Source organism: Watersipora subatra, chromosome 7 (assembly GCF_963576615.1).
Source record: "Watersipora subatra chromosome 7, tzWatSuba1.1, whole genome shotgun sequence".
Taxonomy (NCBI): Eukaryota; Metazoa; Bryozoa; class Gymnolaemata; order Cheilostomatida; family Watersiporidae; genus Watersipora; species Watersipora subatra.
This window is the reverse complement of record NC_088714.1, coordinates 6,693,870-6,718,333: the sequence shown is the minus strand read 5'-3', so window position 1 is coordinate 6,718,333 and position 24,464 is coordinate 6,693,870. Positions and strand designations below refer to the sequence as shown.

Here is a 24,464-nt window from a genome sequence, read left to right as displayed (position 1 = left end):
AATAACAGTTGAGGGAAATCATAAACTCACAAATGGCTGGGAAACTGTGGGAAACGCACATTGAATGAATGACCTTACAGTGTCAGTAAAGATATTGTCAACAAAATAGGAATGAGCGCCAACCATAGGTGCCAAGTAACCGTGATTTGAAAAAGTGAGGTTTTTAGCTTTTTTGGATTTAAACGACTGAGGTTCATACCCTACACCCTGTAAAACTTTGAATGTGTGTCTAAGGACTTCTCTCATGCCCTCTTTCTGATAGTGTATGACACTCTGTTAATATTATTGAATAAAAAAATAGCTAATCGCGTGTGGAGAGGAAAATTTACCCAAAATATCAGAAATATCCTTCTCAAAAAGGGAGACATGGCAGCTATGGCGCCAACCAAAGTCCAAAACTGAGTAACCAAAGTTGGGATAGATTATAATCATTAAAACTGCTCCCAACACTTTTCCCGTAATATAAAAAAGCTGCTATGTGGATTACCAATTGGCATAATTTAGAATTAGATGCATGATTAGGACTATTAATTAGTGGTTTAATCCCGCCTCATAATGAGCCTCATATTCTCTTCGATGCAAGATTGTAGAGCAGCTTCCTTGATGAGTCTACGGAGATTCGTTGAGGAAACGAGCAAAGTGATGGGTGCGACAAATTTCATTTTTCGCTTTTCATTCCTCACCATCCACTTTGAGGAAAATTCTAAAGTAATATTTTGTCGAAACAATTATTAATAGCAAAAAGCTGTTTACATAATGCCCCACTTGATTATTGGGAAATATTTTTGTATTTTTCACGGTAGCCTTCATAAAAGCACTGAGACTGGAGTAGGTCTATTAGACTTTGAGCTTTCGGAGAGCCATTTGTGGTTATCAGTAAAATGTGTCTACCAATTGGTAAATTGTCTATAATTACATGCGTAATCAGACCTATTAAAAATAAAATTCAAGTAAAGCATAAATAGGCTACTTAGTTTTTGTGTAACCTGTGAAATTTAAACCTTTGCTCGAACTTCAAGGTGCTGGGTTAGCCTCTCAAACAAAACGGTGCAGCATTGGCATGCACAACTGATGTCACAACTTTCAAAGTTATTTTATTCAATTAAAAATCCTATTCATAAGTCTTCATTCAAAGGATTATTTTAATTGTCCTAAGCTAAGGTAGAGCTCTATACCTCCATCTCTTCTATTATACTAGCCATATTGAGTGGCAACAAAATTTAGAGTGAGTAATAGGATTATCATTATGGCTAACCTGGCACCACATTTAAAGTGAGTTATTTATGAGTTATTCGCGTTGTCGGGTATTCGAGAACTTCTGAGACATAACTTTATTTGAAGCCAAGGTTGGAGTTATTGACGAAGCTTTCTTAAAGGCGAGAGACATGGAAAGTATTTCGGCACGGTTTTGCTGAATAAATGGTCCACAAAACACTTAGCCTGTATTAACCAACTAATAATTTGTTTATGGCCTAGCTAGGTTAACAATAGATATAATAATAACAGTTGAGAGAAATTATAAACTCTCCAATGGCTGTAGTTTAAGTGACATAAACTGTTGGCAGTTGGCTGTAGTGGCATTCCATTGGGTGGGTGGTTGATAATGGAATGCCACTACCACCAAGTGCCAACAGTTTATGTCACTTAAAGTTAAACTACAATGACTTAGCCTGGGTAGGCTCTTCTGTTGAAGAGCCTACCCAGGCTAACAATGACTGGGAAACATATTGAATAGGATTTTGAGTTAGCTAAAAAGCCGCTAGTCTGTAAGGCATTGCTTTGCTGGAAAAGATATTTTCAACCAAATAGTAGTTGATGAATGTCATCCAAAAACGACTTAAATTTAAATAATCAAGATTGGAATACATCAGTGATAAATATAATTATAACCAGTGTTAGAAACAGATTTACTTTTTTGGGGAAACACTGCGAGGCGGAGGGGTACACGTCCAACACTGTGGGAAAATCCACTTCGACACGCGTACAAAAAAGCTCAAATTACAATTTTTACAAGAATTTTTCAGCAAAATAATGAACTGTACATGTATATCAATAAAAATAGATAGAAAACATCACTGTATGATCCAGATCTCTTTGTCGTAAAATGTTTTGTGAAAGATCTAATAGCAACAAAAAGGAACAACACAAATAACTGATTACAAATCAGGGCCAGGGAATGCACCTATGCCGAGTTTATCTCCTTTGAAAATATCTCGGGGTATTGATGTTGCTGTGTATTGCTGTGTATTGCCTCATGCCTAACCCTGCTGATTAAACTATTAACCACTCAGTCATAACCCTTTCTAAAGGTATATATAAAAGACCATAAAATTATGTTAAACCAAAACAGTTCAATCTTGGTCATAGAATTTCCTTCACTCACAGCAGCCGCTGCTGACATTTTCCATTGCGGACATTTTCTACATAGCTTTGACACAATCGCAATATAGCTAGACCATCGGCTATTTCTTAGATACCTTTTAGGCCATGGGTCATAATACAAAAAGTATCATTCAAATATGGACAAGAAGTCGCCCATGAAAATAGGAATCTAAAGCAGGCTGTGCTGTGAATCAACCATCAGGTCGTAATCGACTACTCTATATGATGGGTTGTTATTAGCACAGCAGTACGGATGATGGAAAAGTCACACAGCTAGGGTGTTAGTAGGATAGGCTATAGTATGAAGCAAACTTGATTTGTTGACAGTGAATACAATAAGTTGCACAGAAGGGGTGGGTGGGGGGGGGAGAAAAATAAAAATGACTCATTTCGAATCGCTTGGTTGTGAAGTGAGAGTGTGTGATTTCACAATGGGCCAGAATGTTCACTAAGTCGGCATAAATACTTGTGACATGGGTATCCCACAGAAAGGGGTCTTACCCATTATCTACGAAATGACCATGCAAATTTTAGCCACACCACAGCCCAATTTAAAGAACCTTTCTTAAAATCTTCAATCCTCTGCTAATATAAAACAACTGCGGCCCGCTACAGCAGAGTAAGTGTACCGAATTTGATTCAGGATGTTTAGAAAAAAAGAGCGCCAAAAGTTTTGTGAACTCAATAGCAAGCTGAAAAGTAAAGGGCAAAATGTATTTTAGAGGGCATTAGGCAACATTGGCTAAGACCTAAGGGAGAAATATGCCTTGCCCTTGCCTTGCCTACTAAACAAAGAGGGTTCCTTTGTTCTCCCACAATGGGAATTTTGGAACTTATTGTGTTCATTGTTAGAAATTCAAATACCCTGTCCTGTTATGAGGTGCACACACTACATTCAGCCTACTTGCACTGCCCAATCATGTACCCTAGATAGTTACTTTTAAAGATGCCTCAAGATTGTTAAAACAGGGTCTGAAAATATGTAGTGTTTGAGCTGGTCTTTTGTTAGATCTTTTGTGGTCAGTATTTTTCGCTTCAACATGTTTCCTCAAGCATGGTGAGAGCGTCTTTCTTTGACAATAAGTATCAGAATGGGGTAGGCATACAAGTTTTCCGTACGTTGAACTGAACCTTTCAACATAGAAACATGAAAATCTCTGGGAAGTAAAGTGAATGACAAGGTCAATATAATATATTTCAAGCTGAACCAAAACCTAGACAATACTCTCATGCCCACTAGGTAAAATAAAAATATAAAGCTACGACATCTGGCTTTAAAACAGTAGGCCTCCCTACCAGAATCGACGGAAATTAATTACAAAAGATTTTTATAACACTAATCAAAATGTATAAAAACTTAAAAGCATTCAACAAGACAATTTACCACAGCTCAAAGTATTATCCGTCTCTACAGGAAAAGGGGCGCTCAAAACCGGATCATACGGTATCAACAAATTCAGGATCAGAAAAATACCTTGGCTGAATATAACAAGCGGGTTGAAATGGCGGCAGTTTATATACATATAATGGATGGTGGTGGGGTAGACTAGATACCAGCCGCCAAACAAAATTTCCGGTACATTGCAATTTGTGAGCGAAGAGCCGAGCTTCAAACCATTCTGCTTTATATTCTTCTAGTAGAAAGGCTGTAATATAGTCATTGTTAGCCACTATTTGCAGAATTACTCCATAGGTATCGCTAGCTAGACGAAAGGCGTCCCCAATGCTATATCTAAAACCTACAAAGCAAGACAGTGTAGAATAATCTTTGTGTTTTGAAGATTTGTTTATAAATAAGTGATTGAATAACAATAACAGTTCAATAGAGCTTACTTACAGCGTATCCCATTACTTACCAGATATTGTGATGGTGTTGCAGCATTGTGTGCAATCTCCCAAACTCTCCTGGATGTGCTCAGGTGGTTCAGGACTGTCTTCAGCGGTGCCTATCAAGAAAAAATTATCTTACTCAAAGCCTGTTCGATAAGTTAGAGCAGAAATTAGCCATAGCATTTAACAACAGCTATCTGTCTCAGGTGACAAAAACCAAGTGGATGATTCCTCAGAACACGTTACTGTAAAGCAGCGATTTCAAAACTCGATGCATGAGAACTATCAGGAAAGCCTATGACTACTGCACATGGTGACCGAAAAGCCAGTACTCCGATAGAGGAGTACTCTGATAACAAAATGACTCCAAAGTCTTCAGACAATACCTCAAAAGAGTACCCCAATTTCTAGAAATGTTCAGTAAACTAACATATTTCCATGCACGCACCAACTCCGTTACTCGAACACTATTGAGATATCAGCCACTGCAATACTTACGTGCGCCCTTGGTTTTGGCATTGTTGTGATGCAATACGCCATGCACATTGGCATCTGCCCAATCATGGCAAAACTCGAGTTGGTGTCTGTTACTTAGACTTAGCGGCACATTCTTAAAGTTTCTCATGCGTAATGATTTGAAGAACGCATGTTTAGCCTCCATCCTTAAGCACCAGGTTCCTCTTGGAAGACCAAATCTGGTAAACAGTTACATAAAGTTACATGAAGTTTAAAGTTTTTATGTGACAACTGATAATTACATAGTAAAATAATGCTTGAGATTGAGACATACTTTTAAAAAAAACATCACTGTAAAGTGGGATGCTGAACCAACCGACATACCGCAGCCAGCGGACCGCTTGCCATTAAATTGGAATGACATGAATCATGCTATATATATTTATACTGGCCTGATAAAATTATAGAGTTTTTGCCTGAGAACTCACTTCACTATGTAGTAGGGGATGTGTACCAAGTAATGCATCTTGGGAGTAATGGTGTGAGCTCCATATACGGTCACCCAGGTTTCTAGGTATAATTTTATTAGCGTTGCGGCGGTTGTAATCTGGTCTTTGTTGAACGAATATGCCAACAGAACGGAGGTAATTTCAACCATCATCAACAGCAGTCTGTATTCTGGAATCTCTTCAATATTGTGGCCAGCCAGTATTAAAGGTAGAAGAAAGCCCAAACAGATAGTTTGAGTTGCTGAAAAAAGAGTTATAGATTAGATCTACAAAAAGCATAAGTTGCGTGAAAAGGAAAAATATATCAAAATTTGAAAAACTATTTTACCTTATTTCTTACACGAAGCAACAAACATAATAGGACTTTAAAAAAATGCTAAAATATTGTAGTGGTTTAGATTGGGAAAGTCGCTCCACAAATCACCAGTTTAGAATTTAGATCATTAGCATTCCTCATTGACTGTCGAAATCAAACAAAAACGTATTCAACTGCAGTAGGCTGAATACGAACCAGATTGACCAATTTTTCCGGTGTCTAGTCCATTGAAGCAAGATCTTTCCAAGCTACTGGGTGCATTTTTCTTGTCGTCTCCTCTGTATGGAAAGTTTTTGATGTGTTCATTCAATGACGATATAGAAATTATTCGGTTTTCCAGTAGCCTAGATACGAACCCCTTTATGGCATAAGGAAGAGTTCCTTCGCACACAATATGCATAATGTCAACAGGAATGCATTGGCAAACATCAAATCCATCGATCTTATCTAATATGGATAGCGAGTTGATTCCGTATCGCTTTGAGTATTCTACACGCTGCCGAGCAGGCATCTCTGGACCGAGAAGGAGACAGTGGCGACGGTGACTCTCTATGTCTCTCAGTCTAAACTCCGTGTGGTTAAACTGTAGCATGTTTAAAAGCAATAGAAAGCAATACAAAGTTTCGCATCACACTGACGAAAAGAACTAGAAATTCAGAAACTTAGCAACCACACACTAGTAGCGACGTGCGACAGCATTAACATAATCCCTGATTCAGCGCACGGAATAGCTTCTATTCAAGATAAAAGTCTTATGATAAGTGCATAACTAAAAAAGTTAACACAACAAGCACACTTCTGCAATAAACTGTATACCATAACACACAAACCTGTTGGATAATCTCTTGTGAGCTACCATAACACGTCCGACATTTCATGGCTGCCCCTCCCACTCCTTCTTTAAACCCTGCTACCATATTGGCTGCTGGAGTGTCGCCAATAAAAAAAAGCAAAGATCCTTTATAGATGTCCTTTCCGTCCCGATTCACAACTTCAATACCATCCTGAATAAAAGACATAGAATCTTTACTGTTTTATCCTTTTCAAACAATGGAATAAAATACATTTTCGATCATAGACTTTTCATAAAGAAACTCTTTCACTAGCCAGAAAAGAGGTCAAATAACTTGAAGTTTAGATTCATTGCCAGGCTCTAGCTCCGGTTTTCAAAGCTAACCTATTACTATAAGAATATTATGATTACCTTCTTGAGTACATTAATTTCCTCGGCAAACTTTAGAAGGATAGCTTGGACTCCATATTCCTTAACGTCAGCAGAGTATGCCACAGCAAACAGGTGTATGAATTTCAATTGGAATCTGTGCTGAGGCGGGACATTCAGTAACGTCCAATAGAAAAGAGCTAACCATGAAAAACACAACAGTGTGAGATATGCTGTTTAAAAAAAAACAAATATTGTAAAACCACGAAATTCTGTTCCTGAAAACATGCAGCAAAATTCCACTTTACCTATCTTGTGCTTTTTTCTTTTGGAGCCAATTGGATTCACCTAGAAAAATATGACGATTATCAAAAGAATATGACCTCAAACCAACGCATGTGATAAGGATCAACAAAAATGAAAACTATTGAGTATTTGAAAAGCCATGTACGACGGTCAGTGATGGGACCTGAACATCTGCATGTTGACACAACCGAAACATAAATGGTAAATTTATTTATAGGCCTACGCAGAATTATGCCCAATTCTTCTGTGTTAGATGAGCACTTAAATTTGAGAAGGCAGTAGTCGCCAATAAGTTTTGTGTAGCATAGTTGAAGGGCTTTATGATCCTTAAATCAACACACTTTTATTTGAGCTGACATACCACTTCAATATCATCATAATAGGCTGCTACCATTATCTTTTGCCCGTCAGCAAAAAAGTCAGAATTCTGTGCATAATCAGCATCTATGCAGTCTTTGATTGCCCCATCTGGAGAGAATATTGGAAACTGTACTACATTCCGGATTTCTGGACTATCTAACATTATCTGCAAACAGATGAATGAATACATGAGAACATAGACTAAAGCTTTTTTGCATAATTTTGAAAGCAAAATGTTGGTTGTACTTTTAGCATTTAGTTAGGTTCCATGAGGTGATGATAGTTGGTCGACAATGTTGTGTTTCTAGTCAAAGATGACTCAATTTCCTCATGGAACCCTATTGTGTGATGTTTATATTTGTCTGATAAATTAGAGCAACTCTTCAGGGTGACAAGTGCTTTATTGTTCATTGCTATATTGTTGATGGGAACAGCTAAGGCGCTCTTTGTTTACATAATCATTAGCAAATTAGGTTTACAAATGGTCTGAAATAAAGATATGTTCAGTACAATGGGAACATGGCCAAGCCAATTAGCAAAATAAGTCACTATAAATAAACTCACTAACTGTAGACCAACTATCAACCTAGGGAACCTAACTTGTTACACTAACTTAGCTGTGTCACTGAAAAAAATTTAAAGAGCTAATCCTGAAAAAATTACTTGTCCATAGCCAGTTCACTAACGGTAATTAGCAGGAATCAATTCTTATTGAAATCGCAGAACTATGACAAGCGCAGCACATTTGACAACCTTTTTCATATATTTTCTCTCAGAAGTTATCTTGCATGTTTGCAGTTATTAAGCGCACAAGTATTTACCTGGAGAGTTGATAGTACGGATACATAGTAAAATGGTCTTCTAGCGGTGTTGTTGTAGCGAATTGGAGTCGATTCCTACAAGCCACAACACGACATTTAGGTTAGGATACAATTAATTGGTTGGTGTACACTTTAAGGAAAATTCAAACGAAAGAGGCTTATTTCCAAACAGGCTTTTATCATATCTTTATTTCTCTAAACACCCCAATGGTTCCAAGGCAAGTGATCTAATGTGAATATTGTCAATTGACTGCAATTCAGGGGCGTATTTGACAGGGCAGTATTTGAGTTACGAGTTTTCGTGAGTGAAAATTTCACTAGTGGGTCAAATAACCAAAACTCATTAGTGAGATCATGTATTATTGCATAACATAACAGTACCTCTTTGTATTGCCTTAACATGATTAAATCTAGTAAAGATCACAAAGGAGATTATGAGATAACATGTTGCTGTCATTGAGCCAATCGACATTAGTTAGTTTTGTTTAAATCTCTAGCGCCATCATAATACACTGACATATAGATATATAGTATATAGGTATTGGGAGCTAAAATAATATAAAATCGTCAAAAGTTAAAAGCGAGTACATATACAACTACAAATCTGTTTTGTATGGTTAAAAACTTGATATAAAATCTAGTTTTTGACCATACGAAATACATTTGTAGTTTTATACGTACTCGCTTTTAACTTTTGACTGTTTTATATTATATATTATGTTCGAATTTTGGTTATTTGTGGACTCAGTAGAATCTTGCAAAACGCTCTGAAATGCTGTAAATGTTCACCATTTTAGAAAAAAATTTTCCGGGTGTGACCCCCGGACCCCCCACTGGAAGGGCGCTCGGGCGCCCCTCCCGGACCCTCTCCGCCAGCGCGCTCCCTCAGCCGCTGCGCGGCCTCAATCATTCAGGATAACTAGTGGGTCAAATATATTTTTTAATATGCCCCAGGACTGCATTGACTTTTTATATTACATATTTGCTATCACTCCGTGACAGGGGCTATATTCAGCAATTTTCAACACACTAGTTTGAAAAGATTGATCAAGAATGAGCCCTTATTCTCACTATTTTGCCATAATTAATATATATTATGGCATAAATATCATGCTAATTTTTAAATTCACTGCATAGATAACCCTTTATTACTATGATTATGATTCACAGTCACAGCATTGTTCTTTTGTTTACATTACAATTATCACACTAGAGATTTCAACACGAAAACTCGTAACTCATGGATGCTAATATACGTCCATGGACTCTGTGACACTAAAGCATTAACCCTCTCACCCCTGATGCCAACTATTTCGGGAGAAGTTGTTCACACTTGGGCCTGAAGCCAACACTTTCGGGACACTTTCTGAGTAACTTTATTGATACTCCTTTTGTGTTTATCGTTTTTTTATAGCTTTATTTCGAAAGATAACAGTCTGAGGATTGTTTTGATACCAGAAATGTGGTTGGATAAAAGCATTTTACTAGGCAAATCCTGTGATAGATTTCAAACTTCAACTCTGGAGGTCGCCATATTGAATGCGTTTGCCGAAAGACAACGGCTAAATCTTACAATCTAACGTAATAATTAGTTCAGGTGAAGAATTTAGCAGTGACAGTGATCTACAACAACACTATGACCGTTTATTAGTAGCACAAAGTGGGTTTCAATTGCACAACATCAAAATTACTAAATAGTTATAACTTTTAAATTTTTCGAATAAAAAAATTTTATTTGACAAATCTTTTCACAATTTTAGTTGATAAAAACGATACATTATATTAGTTTTGTACTCCAGTTGTTTGCATCTCGTGTTTATTATCATAACTGCAATAAATGTTGTCCTTATAGAATGTAAATATGATATATAGACCTTATATACCAATTGATTGAACAATGGAACGGAAACTACATTATGCCATAATATTGCGTATAGGCTCATAATTTCAGTTCTATTGGTTAGAACTCCAAATTTTTTTTTGCAACTTGATGATAACACCTTTTCTTGTTATCCTAATATGTTACTGAAGTGTTATCAACCAAAAAGCTGACTTGTAGTAGCAGCCAAACTTAGACTTTTCGATTTCCAAAAAATGTATTGATTTGAATCTTATCAATAACATCCTATATAGATTAACCTAATGTGTATATGTTAGTATCAAAATGTAGCTAAGAATGTTACCAACAAGTTACAAAAAACTATTTTCATTTATCTTGAACGCAGCTTTATTTATGCTCAATCTAACACACCTCACTTTATTAAATATTGAGTGTGAAAAATTAATTAGGCCAGGGGGGCACTCAACTGGAAAATAATTAGGGCTGAAAGGGTTAACTAAAATGAAACACTGAGTGATCGTAATCTTTTAAAAACTCCCAAGAGTTAACGCAAGAAGAATTATAGGCCTATATTATACTCTTTAGTTTAAAAATATTAAGGATTTGATCAGCATCTTTTCCGAATTTGCTTTGTATTCTTAGATTATAGGCAGCAAACAGCTAGATAATTTTTTTGATTCAGTGTGTCAACTAAAATTTGACTTTTTTTAGTACAAACACATTAAGAACTCACAATTAGGTTGAACTTCTCTTTAAAGTATCGCATTCTAGTGTGTTGAGTGGCTAGACGCGTGAATCCATGACAGGGGAATAAACCGCCAACATCTATTCCATGTTCTTTTTGCACTGTATCCGTTAACAATCGTTTCTGTTCATTCAACAGCTCAGTGACAGTGGAACCAATCTTTTCAATGTGTACATTGGGAATATTACTTGTTGCAAGACTTAGCATAAATTTGGCACAGTTCTTCTCCAGTGAAGGAGGTCTAACAGTTTGCTCATCTGAAACAATTAACAAGAATAAGATTGCGTTTTATTGTTGACTGGCATGTCCATTTTGAGAAAAATATAATTTTAGGAAGAATGTGCCAATAGTGTCTGAATTTCCTGATAATGAGTTTATACTTACTGTTACGATGATGAGGAGATTGCGGATCTGGGTCTAAAACTGGCTCTACAACTGGTTCTAAAGGCATTGATTCAATATGAGTTTCAGTGTCCTTGTGTTTCCTACGAACGTGCCTTCTATAACTGAGATAGCTGTAAAACAAGCAACTACCATTCAGTGTATTTTAAATTGACAACCTATCAGGCAAATTGATTCCAATGGGGCTTTTACATTATGGTTAGCTCAATTTCAAAACAGAACCCTTATCATATGACATGACATTTATTAGCCAGATTTAAAAATACCAAATAGGACTTTAGGGCCAACTTCATATCATACCTTCCGTAACTCATGCCGCAGAAACATGTTATCCGAAACCTTGGATCATGTTTATGAACTCGGATGACATGGAGAGTGAAGACTTTATTTGAATTGTGAGAAAATCCACATATGGAACAGCTATAAAGCATTTCCTAAAATTGGAATATTAACAATTATTCAAAATACCAATGGCTCAATGAGAGCAAGTGTTACTAACATTTCAGAGGACACTTTGTTGAAATAACAAAATAATATCAAAATATCCCTATAGTCTGATCTGTTCAGAAAGAAAATTGGCATATTAGAACACTTATTACAAAAATCCAACATATATCCTATACAATTTCTTGCCTAAGTCGGAATTCGGTACAAGATAGGGCAGTTTGAAGTGAAAGTCCACTGGGCCTCCACAAGATCCAGGATTCGGGTTCGCAGAAATATATTCAACAGCAGTATCGTCAACAACATGTCCTAAAACAAGTTTTAAAATTGCAAAAGCAATCTACCATTTTTTATGGACTAATCTAAAAACTCAGATAAAACTTATTATCAAGGGTTATCATAGGCAAGACAATAACAATGTGATTGGTTGCAATAGACCAATAGCAATGCAGTCATTGTTTAGGCTGAAAGCTTGTCCAATAAAATATAGTAGGCTTGGCTATGAAGAGAGAATACTATAATTTTGGTGTAGTTGGTTCATTTCAAGTCAGAATACTGTATCGTAACCGTTGAACCTACAGTACTTTGGCGTTTGAATCCGTTGGGCTAAGATTTTTAGCAATAGCCGTTACAAACTTTCTGCAATAATGGAACAATTCAAAACCCTTTTTGAAGAGATAGGCGATACAGCGGCATACGAAATATTACTTGGTGAGTATACGCTACATTTATAGTTTGACTTGATCACTAAAATTCAACGAGATAATTTTTATTTTATATACTTTGGAAGTAGGCATCTACTAAAGTGCCCAATGTTGAACAAAGCGTAAAATATATTAAAATAGAATTCGTTTAAAACATTTTATTACTAGTAGTTTCATACCCAACGGGTAATCATCATCAGAATCAAAATCACAACTATCTAGGATTAGACAAATGAAAGGTGTAGGCCTAAGTTTCTGAATTGAAATCAAGACCTTGAAATCAACCTAAATTAAAAGGCTCTTCGCTTTATTAAGTCAAGTTTCAACTTTCTTTTAATTTACAATCCCTTTTTATAGAAAACATGAAACAATAATATTTTTTACTTTTGTGAGAGAGGCCTAATCGCTACATAAAGTAGTATGTTTGAGAGCAGTCACCCGAACAGTAGAAGATCTAAAGCGTACCTATTTATATGCAATGAATGAATATTATTTATCATAATTAAATAGATAGCTATATGCATGCAGGGAGTTCTTGATGCAGGCCTATGCAACGCAACAGACATATTGATAGGAGCAAGGAGTTGTATGTATCCCACATACAACTCTTTAGTCTTTGATAGAAGTCATGAAGGAAATTTTGTTTGTAAGAACATTCAGAGGTTTTCAATTGAGAAAAGATTACTGCCGACACAATTCAAGCCTGGGTTATAGAGTAATTAAAATTTCTTGTTTAGGCCATAGAGTAGTTAAAATTTCAAAGGTATAAAACACAATGCCTATGTAAGCCTACTAAACAGAGAATAGAAAGAAGGCCAAAGAAAGAAGTAATCTTTACAATCACCACACTTCCAACATCATTCGTTTCAAATCTTGTGTTCTTACCCTTAAATACATTTGTGTAGCCAACTCCTTGGTGCAGCCAGCCAGCATTTGAATAATTAATTTTTACACTATCTTGTTGACTACTAGTACTAGCCACAGCCACAGCCACCCACCCCACCATCCATTTGTGCCTGGGTGGCTGTGGTACTACTACTAGCCTAGAAAAGATTGAAATATAATTAAGACTTAGTAGCCTAGTAGTACTAGGCTGCTAAGTCGGAATTATATTTCAATATTTTCTTTCATTAACTTTTAACTTTTACTCCAACTAAGGCAACTAAATTCTGACAGCTGTAATCACAAAAAAGTTGCACCTTCAGTTACTCATTAGTGTCACTTTATGGTTGTATGGTTGTATGGTTGTCAAGTTATACAAATAAATGAAATACTTGACTCACTGTATGAGCATAGATTTGTTACCAGATACGCTATTGGCTAAGAATATTCTAACGAGCTAATTGAAGCCACAATGAGTATTCAAAGGTTCTTCAACATTGGTGCCCAAATCAATGATTTAGAATTAAGTTGGAATGATTAGGTTGTCACTATTTTTTTGTAACTTTGAATTCAACTCTAACTCTGTGAGTCTGTGGGGGCTGCTGCTACTGCTCTCTCTAATTAAGGATATAAGTTAACTCACTAGGAATTATTTTCCTCCAACAAGACTGGTATGGTTTGATTTTTTTATGAATTCATTTTAGATAATGATATCCTTGATGAAGAAGTGATACCTGACTTGCAACCAGAGCAGCTTCAGCAGCTTGGTGTTGGGTGAGTTGTCTTTGTTTGGTCTGATAGACTACGCGATCATGGTATTCATGTCTATGTTATAACCTCCGCCAGTTGGTTGTTCAAATCACAGGCCGGCCAACGTGTTCGGTAGCGCTCGGGCGGTGGTGCTCGGGCGAGCACCACCGTCCGAGCGCTACCAAACACCTTGGCCGGCCTGTGGTTCAAATAGAAATTAGGCCTACTTGCAACTCAGCTTCTTTTTGCCAAGGAGTTCTTATTGCCAAGGAGTACAAAAATACTGTCTAGGCGAAGAACAAAGATCAACTACATTACCTCCCCAAATGGATTAGTTGATAGCTAGGGTTTGCAATTTGTTTTAGGCTTTAGCAATGTCAATCATTTTTGTTCGCCATTTTAACTTGTATGACAGGAAGAATTAAGAATTGGCTAAGAATTGCTTATGATTGCATTGCGTTACGTTTTTATGTGGATCCAAAAAGACATTCTGAAATGGCCAGTTTTGGATTTACATTTACCTATGCTGTAAACTTTACTAGTAAGTATTACTATGGCATTATGTTAAGTATGTGAACTTTCCTTATAGCTCTCTGGGGAAATGTATGAAATACCTACGAAGACTCAAAGAGCTTGTCAAAAGTGTTCAAAAGGTAAATTTTACGTTCTTCTTTTAGCAAAATTTAGCTTGATTATTGTTGAGTATAATAGTTTTATGCATATCATTTATATCGGAGGCGCCTCTATTATTGGTCTTTGCATTTTCAGAATAACTTACCAAGTGCTGCCCCCTCTGTTGCGCTTACACTACCAACACCTAATGAAACTGCTTCAACACTCGGCGCTGCGGTCGCATCACCACCTGCTTCCATGCCGGCCACACCTAGACCTGTGGTTACCACACCTAGACCTGTGGTTACCACACCTAGACCTGCGGTTTCAACACCTTCCTCTGCTGTTTCCGCTATTTCAGGATCACCTGCCGCCGAACCTATTGCTTCAGCCTCTGCCACTGCTGAGGCGACTGTTTCAACACCCTCTAGCTCTCCATTGTTTATGCGAGTGAGTAACAGCAATATACTGTAAATTATGTTGTTGTTGTTGCTGTTGTTAATATTTATTGAGGTTAGCTAGAGAAAATAAATCCTGTCGACCTGTCTAAATTCGTTGGCTGTTCTTTGGCTGTCGATAATGTTGAATTGATTGCACAACTTAAATTTGTAATGTAAATTTTTACGTACATTAGACCTGCTAAGTATGGTGCTGTTTGAATTGTTGAATCTTAGTAGGTTAGCCTTGATTGAAAGCGCTTGTAATGGGCAACTCTTGGTAGTCACACTTTATCGTTCGAGCAGACACTATGCATTTTACACTGCAGTATTTTCTGTCTATGAGAAAAACTCCGCCTTAGGCAATTAATTAAGTAATTTGCCTTAAAAGTTAATATACACTATGGCTTTTCCCTATAGTAAGTAAGAACTCAGTTTTATTGTTTTATAGGAGCTCAATGTACCTCAATTTACTGGACGAGAGACCAGGAAAATGGTTGTACAGGCGATTGGGGAAGCTAATTGGTCCCATAGTCACAGCAGACCCAACTACGATAGTGTGGTACTAAAAGTCCTGAGGCAATTTCCAGATAAGAGTGACATCTTCAAAGACGCTAGCTATACCGAAGATAAGGATTGCTACGTGAGTTTTTTTTATAATCGTGAATAGGTCTACTTACTACCGGGCATGTAGCCTACTGTCCTGCAGATTCATTTAGCAATACTTGGCATTGGCGTGCAGCTTTCCACAATTTATTATACAGAAACTTACATCATATCCGTTATCCATCAAGGGTTATTTCGTGTATGTAGAAATTTTCTAAGCATTTGACCCTCTCAGGGAGGGAGAGAGATACCTAATGCTTGTTAAATACCTGTCGGAGTTGTCTACTCTGTCATTTATTTTCATGCATTCACTATGAATGTTAATATGGGCTATTGAGTGATATTTTCATATTTATTATGAGAAGTGTAATAAGTGATCCAGAAAATGTAAGCCCTTCCGTTGATATTTATGCAACTGAAACTGAAATGATTGAGCTTCTAATTGTTGTTTGGGGAGGCATAGCTTCATTTCAGCTTTATATTAGGAATGAAGGGTTAGCTTTATTTTTTTACTATCATAGTAAACGCTATGAGCCAGTGTAATCTAGCGTTGATTTGCATAACCACCATTGCAAGAGTCCAAAGCTGGGTAAACTTTAAATTTGTTTCAAGATGATTGGAAAATATTCTGTCTGATGGACTAGAACTGAGCAACTCTCTCTGGTTTTCATGCTAGCTAATCTATACACATATGATATTTTTATACTCCCTTTTTAGTTTTGTAATCATACTATTTTTTTGCGCATCTATAGTTTATCAGGATCTACATTCTTTGCTTGTAGAAGGTTTTCAAAAGACAGTTATCTTGCAGCGTAAGAAACAAAAGAAGCTACTATGCGAAAAAACAAAAACTCGATCAAGAACCTGCTGCTTCGGTCACCGGGTTCGTATTTTACTTGTTAATTCTCCTCTTTATTGTTGACGTCATAAAAATAATTTAAAATTTACCGTTTGAGATGAATAGTCAATCAGAATCGCAATTTATATTGACGTCTTAGGTTTTGATGATAAGCATTATAATATTGTATGTTTATGTATGTTATAAGCATTATAATATGTTTTTTATGTATGTTATGCTTTTGATCTTTGTTTGAAGTGAATCATTGTAATCTATTATCCGCACATCCCCCTCCCTTTGCAAGGACAAATAGACATCTCAATGTTTCATAAGATTTCTACTCATATAACTCATAAAAATGCGACAAACACTTTGTCTTCTGTAGCCATAATTTTCATCTTTTAATTTCTTACAGGGATATAGTGGTGAGGGCAGAGGCACTAGTGGTTTCTCCGAGCAAGGAAAAGAGGAATTTGCGGGTTCAAAATCTTGACACAATTCCACAGGTAAGGTAGCATAGTTTACTCAATAAGAGTATCAGGGGCTAGCGGTAGATAAAAATTTGTGATCCTCATTGTCTGCGTTGGAGTTACCCCCACTATAAAATAAGATCGAAGTAGCCGCTTATAGTGGGTGCAACTCCAACGCAGACAATGAGGATCACAAATTTGATCTAGGCTAGTGGTACTAATTTATAACCAACATCTTGTGTTGCTTTCAGTAGATCTCTTAGGTGTGTGCAGCTTGCTTTATTGTGTTTTTAAAATATATGAGGGAGTCTTGATTATGCAACAGCCTTTCGAGCGCCTTTTGTTTCATCCGCTAAATGTTTCAAGTAATTTTTGTTGTGGTATTACCATTCTTGTTATACATCATTGTTGCTAATGATCGGGCTCCACTTTGTCGCCGCCAAAATCGCTTCTAAATTAAAGATTTGCTTATATTTCTAATGGCAGCATTCACTGACAGTCGCGTTTCGAATAATATTATAATGAGGCATGGAGTGTCAGTGTCACGGCTTTTAGGGTTCCACTTCTTTGAAAAGGTGGACATTTTTCTAACAATCTATTATGTAACCAGTTATATACTCCCTGATGGCACGGCTAAACTTGATTATTGTTGAAATTTTTATGGTAACTTTTCACCCTTTATAGCAAGTTGAATAAAATTTGTAGTTTTCGTTGATGATGCCCTAACTTTAACCACAGTAAACTATAAGAACTCTATAATCAGTCTTCATATTGCAGAGTGCGGTAAAGGAGATGCTTCGTCCATCATTGTCTATTAGGAAAGAGGCTTTTAAGAACATGAAAGATGGTTGGAGTGGCATGGTTGTTGAGTGGCCAATTTATGGACAGGAGGCTTTTGTAAGTATTACTCTCCAAAATAACATGAACTTTCAAAATTTTGCCCATTCTCCCAGTATCCTATTTTGAGCCCAGGTCTCACGTAGTGTTTTAGTGGATTGATATTAAAAAGCTACAAGCGAAGTCTTTGCAATACAACCTGCACCGAATACCAATTTGCATGAGCTGAAGATGGCTACCTACTTCCAAAGCACAATTTTAAATAAACTTGACTAGACTCGTCACTCTTTATAGTTTCTCAAAGAATAATGTCTTAGTCTTGGGATTAACTGAAACTTTAAATGTTATATATTATTGGAGACCGAGTTGAACTGAAATTCATTGCAAGGGGAAAATTCCAGTTAGTTTCTCTCTATGGAGGGAATTTATAATATGTGCACAGTAATTTATAGTTTAAACGATGGATGACTTGCCGGATTATGGTCAATTTCGGCAGTTGCCTGTCCTATCTGGCCACTGGATTAAACGATTGCCAAGTTTTTATTTAGCACTATTCTGGCGCAGCATTGAACGTAATCCTACCACTGAGCAGACTTACTGCCTATCTATTAGGAGTTTTCTTCTCCATAATCAGAGGATAACTTTATGGTCTTCTAAAAAATCTTCAGCACTCTACTCCCAAATATGTCTTTGGCATAGACTTTGAACTATGTTTTCACTGAAAATGTATGGCATACCTTCTCTAAGTCAGAATTCCTAGCCTGTTTTCTTAGTAATAAGCAATTTCTGAAAATTTATGAGCAAAAAGTTATGAAGTCTAGATTTGTTGGCTATTTTTTAAAAATAAATATGTTTGGGCCCAAAATCAAAGGAATAAATTTCAAGAAAGAGTAAGGTATTGTTTTACTATTATGTATTCCACTCCAACTTGCCCATGTGCATAAACCATTATTGTTAGTATGTGTTTTCTATAAAATTGTAGTTTGGGCTTGTAACATATTCCTGCTGGTAGGACAGTGTTTAATCTAAGGTGGAATAGGGAGAGGGCTAGCCGGAAAACACGACAGCCTTGCCGTGTTTTCCGGCAAAGAGATAATCCTGCACCTCTAGCATTATACAGGCAAATTATGGCAAATCACAGTCAGGGATGTGATTCATAAGCTAAAAAGTTTATTTTAAGCTATTTTGTATTAGCTCCGAACGCTGGCTTACTGTACGCTATTCATTGCCTTCACCATTTAAGTATACCTTAGGTGGTATTTTTATCTATCCACTTCAGTATATAAACACATTTATTTCATAATTTTATGATTGAAATGCTGCCTCGGGCTTTTGCTCAAAGTACTTTGTCAACGACTTCCGTCAGCAAGCTAAAATGAATTTTGGAAATCACATGCCTGCTAGTTATCCATCGTTTAAACTACACATATAAGACAACTCACATTTCTAGCTTCGATTTCATTCATCTGACCCTATGCGTTTAGGTTTTTACATTGTAATTATTACTATCTAAGTAGGCTTCAGCATAATTGAATTTCTAAAAAAATTTCGGCGTTGTGGTCAGGTCAGATATGTGTTTCTGACTGGACATCTATCTGACCACAGCTTTTAAAAATTCACCACCAAAGTTTTTTGATTATATAAATAATATTGTCAACTCGTATTAAGTTTGTTAAAGGTCTATATCGTTGAGGGCTTAGAATTACTTCATGTAAGAGCAGTAAAGTGGTTCATTGAGGGTCATAACTAGTTTTTATTTACGGGCAAGTCGACTGAATGTCGATATTTCTTGAATTCTATAGATTTGCTACAGGAAGAATATTGAAGATAAATGTTTGTACTTTATTTCTCGCTTGCTAAAATGTCTTCTTCTTTCAAATTAGCGTCGATATTTTGAAGTTGCTTATTTTTTTATTGCTTGTTAGCTTATACCTGAGCTTGAGCTCCTTCTGAATCGGGACTTGGATTTGGACGCGTTGGGAAAGCGAGCAGAGGATTTGTTCATGGCTGCATGTCCAAAAGAGACTAATCGTAAGTGTATTTATTATCTTCAAATTTACGTACTTTCTTTGCAGAACAATATGTTACTTTATGCGCTAGCAACGGCTCAATTATCAAAATAATATCAACCGCCAAAATGATATAAGTCGGAGTCGGGTGCCCATGATTTTAGTCAGTATTACTGGCTTTTTACCTCACGATAATAGTAATCTACGGAGTTTGTCTCACCCTATTTTCCATTCCAATGCTTTACATGTGCAGCAGCTTAAACAAGAACTAGTCTCTATTGTTGGAGGTCTTACCTGGTAGTGTGTAGTCAAAAAAAGTTTAAATATAACAAAAATACTTTGTTTGCAGCGAATGATTATGGATTTGAGAAACTGGTGATCGTGATTGGAAAGCGCCTTGGAGACAAAAAGATGCTGGCCGAAACACCCGAACACAAAGTGAGTGGATTTCTTAGTTCGGTAACTTATTAACGTCATACATTAGGCTGACTATTGGTTCGCAACTCCAACTTAGCGTGTTAGAGGTTATTAGGATGTTTATACAGGAATGTTGTTAACGTCATAAATTAGGCTGACTATTGGTTCGCAACTCCAACTCAGCGTGTTAGAGGTTATTAGGATGTTTCTATAGGAATGTTGTTAACGTCATACATTAGCCCGTCTATTGGTTCGCAACTCCAACTTAGCGTGTTAGAGGTTATTAGGATGTTTCTATAGGAATGTTGTTAACGTCATACATTAGCCCGTCTATGGGTTCGCAACTCCAACTTAGCGTGTTAGAGGTTATTAGGATGTTTCTATAGGAATGTTGTTAACGTCATACATTAGCCCGTCTATTGGTTCGCAACTCCAACTTAGCGTGTTAGAGGTTATTAGGATGTTTCTATAGGAATGTTGTTAACGTCATACATTAGCCCGTCTATGGGTTCGCAACTCCAACTCAGCGTGTTAGAGGTTATTAGGATGTTTCTATAGGAATGTTGTTGACGTCATACATTAGCCCGGCTATGGGTTCGCAACTCCAACTCAGCGTGTTAGAGGTTATTAGGATGTTTCTATAGGCATGTTGTTGACGTCATAAATTGGCTGGACTGGTTTCGGCTCCAATCTGACTTACTTTTTACTGTTTTAGGTAAGCCATTCTCTTCCCCACCTCAAATTTGGGAAACTCTGTGTGGATGGGGAAAAGTTAAGCGTTAGTGAGGACCCTCTCGTCCTGCTAAAACTTCTGGCAGTATTTTACATTGGGGACATCGAGTTTGGCGACGCCAAGAAGTTTGGCCAGCTGCTGGAGTTTACCTTCTTGGGCTCCAGCACCGTGAGAAAGGGAAGCAAGTATTTGTCTGTCGACAAATTTATGGAAAAAATGAAGCGGGTGAGTACCTAATGACTCAGCTATGCTAGTTTTATATCTGTCGAAAAACTAAGTAGGATTCGAATGAATTTCTATGGTAGCAATTTATCATATAATTCATGAGAAGAGAACTCCAAAATGTAGCTTTTGGCGCAAAAAACGATTTCAACCAGTTGTAAAATCATTGAAACTAAAATTTCCGAGAACACTCATATCCTAAACTCATTGGTCGAGCTTTTTGCCGTCTTCCTAGTCTTATTTTTAACGTTTATTTTTCATGTTGGAATTATCATAAATCATAGAAACATTTTTTTTCTCTTTTGCAGGAAAGCCGAGCCGACGATGAGTAGGCGAAGAAAAGCAAGTGCCGGCAAAGCCTGGAACGCTATAAGTCTAAAACATAACAACAAAATTCATAGAACACAATTCACACGAAATAGTAACCTTTCCAATCCAGTATGCCAAAGTGACACCACTTTTAGAGCGAATTATTTACGTGATTTGGGGTTTGGGCTTACTCAATGGATTTTATGGAATCGTGCTCTCTTTTATATTATTGTAGATAGTTTTTTTTAATTATTATTCTAAATCGATCTTGATCAAACAGATGCTGTGTGTTTTTCGAGTTATTTAGTGCTTTTATTAAATGGTGTGTGTGTTTTTCGAGTTATTTAGTGCTTTTATTAAATGCTGTGTGTGTTTTTCGAGTTATTTAGTGCTTTTATTAAATGTTAATAATAAATTATATATACTCGCTGTTTAAAAATATCCTTGGCTGAAAAAAACGCAGAGCTGTTTGTAAAGTGATTAAACTTGTAAACACTTGCTGCGTTCAAATTTGACCCTAAAATATAATGCGCCAAGCGTGTAAAACCAGGTTGCAATGCTAAATGCACTCAGCGTGTGAAAATCGTCTTCGTATAGAAAACTCAGTCAATGTTTAAAAACTGCAATTTTTAAACGCTAAGTGCGTACATATTTTGGTTTTATGATTAATGCACAGTGTGAATAGAAATTGCCTTGAAAAATGACCATCAGCAGTGCGTTAATTTTTAGTTGCACATCGCATAAAACGATGAATAGAAGTGTGTTTTTATTGAATGAATAGCGCATGGACATTGCATAATTTTCGAGTGTGTAGTTTTTCAGGTGCATTGAAAAATGACCATCTGAGGTGATTGAATACTGCATAGATTTTTTTTACAGTGTAGGCCTATGCATGTACTACTATCACTTACAAAATCATAACTGAAATACGCAAACTCTCACTATTCATGATAACAATAATACAATAACATAATTATCATGTTATTCTAATAACAGTTTTGACTGTTGGTAGAACCGCATTAATAACTTCACTTATCATTATAAAAAAGCATCAAAAATTATCATAATAATAACTGAAAATAGATTAAAGTTGGAGACTTAACTGATTCACTAAAATAACTATTAATTGTCAGCTGGCGTGTCTGTGTTGATGTTACAAAACTGAACATTTGTGTAACAATAATAAAGTCCAAAATTAGGATTTACAAAAAGTTTTGATATTCTCCTTTATGGTATTATAATGCTGACCTTTCTTGACTTTTCTATGCAGAACAATATCAGCAGTTGGATGACATAAACGGGTGTAAAAATATATATCAAACGTGTTCTATGCTACATTCCTTAAAAGCTACAATAATTAAAACATACTTTTTTCACGCTAGTCCTATTTCAATATTAAATAACATTTATACTGTTTTTCAACAACTGTATGTTTCAAGTAAATAAACTGTAAATTGATTAAAATAACATGATCAACTTACCAAATGTGACGTGCTCCCTTACATGTAGTTATTCTGCTGCTACCAAGCTCTAGTAGACTACATGGGTGAAGAGCTAATAGTCCTAACCGCCACAGCAACATTATAACAGCCACATCTCTCTAGCTGTTATATACTGTGGTTATACTTTTGCCACTTTACTTCAATAAATTTAAAAAATCAATTCTTCGACTAGAAAACCATCTCTCAGGTATTGCGTTCGGATGCAAAGTTTCAAAAAAAGATTTATTTTGTGGCTGGATGCAACGGCAGCGAAAATATGAATTGTACTGATTATAGACTTATTTAAACTTTTATTACAGCCATGCTTAAACATCAGTTGAAACCATAATGTGCAATTATTGTGAATTTTCACAAAAAAGAGCAGATCAATGAGAAACCTTGCAAAAAAAGGAGTGCTTAAATGGCAGTCTTGAAAACCATAAAGAGGGTCAGCAAATAAATTGTAATGTATTGTAGTTTGTTAATATACAACTTTATTTCTCAAATCTAATAAAGCTATCATGAATATTAGCAAAACTGACTGTATCCGACATAGCTGCTAATTCCTTGTATTGGTTGATGCTTAGTCATAAGCTTATTGCAATGTGTTTTTAAATAGATTGTGCTATTAACTGAAACGATACCAAAACAATTAAAAGTAAGAATATTTTGAAATTGATATATGCCTCCTAGTTCCATATATCAGAGCCTCCTAGAGTTTGTAATTTATTGATAGAAAATTACACATTTTTGTTGGATTTGTCTCCTCTTTTCCATATATATGAATATAGATATATAAGGCAATTATGGGAATCATGTTTAAAATACTTCTATAGGGTTGTTAAGCACTATAAGCACTGCTAGAATTAGGAGGCTCCCTGGACGCCTCCTAATTTTTTAGAGCCTCCTAACATAGATTATATATTGATAGAAGCCTCCTAGTTGGGAAATATAGTTCTATATATATATATATATATATATGTAGATTTATATTCTTTTATTGCATTTATAAACTTTGTATAACTTTTGAAGTTTGCAATATACCTACAAGTTTGTACAGTTTGTTACATTATCGTTTTTATTGCAACTTGCATTTTTTAAACATAATTTGAGTTTAATATCTGTTTGAAGTTTAACCATTATTCATTGTCCTATCACTGTTACCTACTATTACTTAGTTAGTTTCCAACCTATCTTATTAATATGAATTTTTGATTCAACCATTTTTGGCACACATTGTTCTAATAATATTTCAACCACAAAATACTACCATATTATGTCATATTTTTTTATTAATCTGTTAAATACATGTATTTTCAGAAGTTACAAATTGTCTAATACATCCTAAAAAAAGAACCTGTTCTGCACAAAACCATTCCCTCATGATACAAAGTTTGAAAGTTGCAGTTTGTTAAAGTTTGAAAATTTTTACAGACTTAGTTTTCTCTCCTAATTTATTTCAACTACAAAAACACTTCTCTCGTGATATGTAGTTTGAAAGTTAGAATGGTAAGTGTTTTGTTATCTGTTAAGGACAAAACAATTTTCTGTCCCTAGACTTTTTATTACCCAGGCAACACCGGG

The 24,464-nt window shown here is 36.0% G+C and overlaps 2 protein-coding genes across 5 annotated transcripts; one reads left to right on the top strand and one right to left on the bottom strand.

The window, feature by feature from the left end:
- Window positions 1-3,556: 3,556 nt before the first annotated feature.
- Window positions 3,557-11,878, bottom strand: LOC137400375 (uncharacterized). The gene is made up of 13 exons (XM_068086703.1): window positions 11,430-11,878; window positions 11,112-11,242; window positions 10,716-10,984; window positions 8,143-8,217; window positions 7,323-7,487; window positions 6,964-7,003; window positions 6,698-6,855; window positions 6,324-6,497; window positions 5,689-6,076; window positions 5,157-5,418; window positions 4,711-4,907; window positions 4,239-4,328; window positions 3,557-4,121 (listed from the first exon to the last, which is right to left on the bottom strand). The coding sequence occupies exons 1-13, from the start codon at window positions 11,558-11,560 to the stop codon at window positions 3,820-3,822; spliced, it is 2,382 nt and encodes a 793-aa protein (XP_067942804.1). The 5' UTR covers window positions 11,561-11,878; the 3' UTR covers window positions 3,557-3,819.
- Window positions 9,668-21,838, top strand: LOC137399379 (uncharacterized). 4 transcript variants are annotated; one of them, XM_068085461.1, is made up of 12 exons: window positions 9,668-9,802; window positions 13,864-13,933; window positions 14,499-14,562; window positions 14,678-14,971; window positions 15,410-15,601; window positions 16,347-16,447; window positions 16,818-16,908; window positions 17,650-17,769; window positions 19,635-19,740; window positions 20,068-20,156; window positions 20,851-21,093; window positions 21,399-21,838. In XM_068085461.1, the coding sequence occupies exons 3-12, from the start codon at window positions 14,515-14,517 to the stop codon at window positions 21,420-21,422; spliced, it is 1,308 nt and encodes a 435-aa protein (XP_067941562.1). In that variant the 5' UTR covers window positions 9,668-9,802; window positions 13,864-13,933; window positions 14,499-14,514; the 3' UTR covers window positions 21,423-21,838. The 4 variants fall into 4 exon arrangements, with proteins under 4 accessions (XP_067941562.1, XP_067941563.1, XP_067941561.1 ...); XM_068085462.1 differs by having other exon boundaries at window positions 9,680-9,739; XM_068085460.1 differs by lacking the exon at window positions 9,668-9,802 and adding an exon at window positions 12,025-12,284.
- Window positions 21,839-24,464: the final 2,626 nt, after the last annotated feature.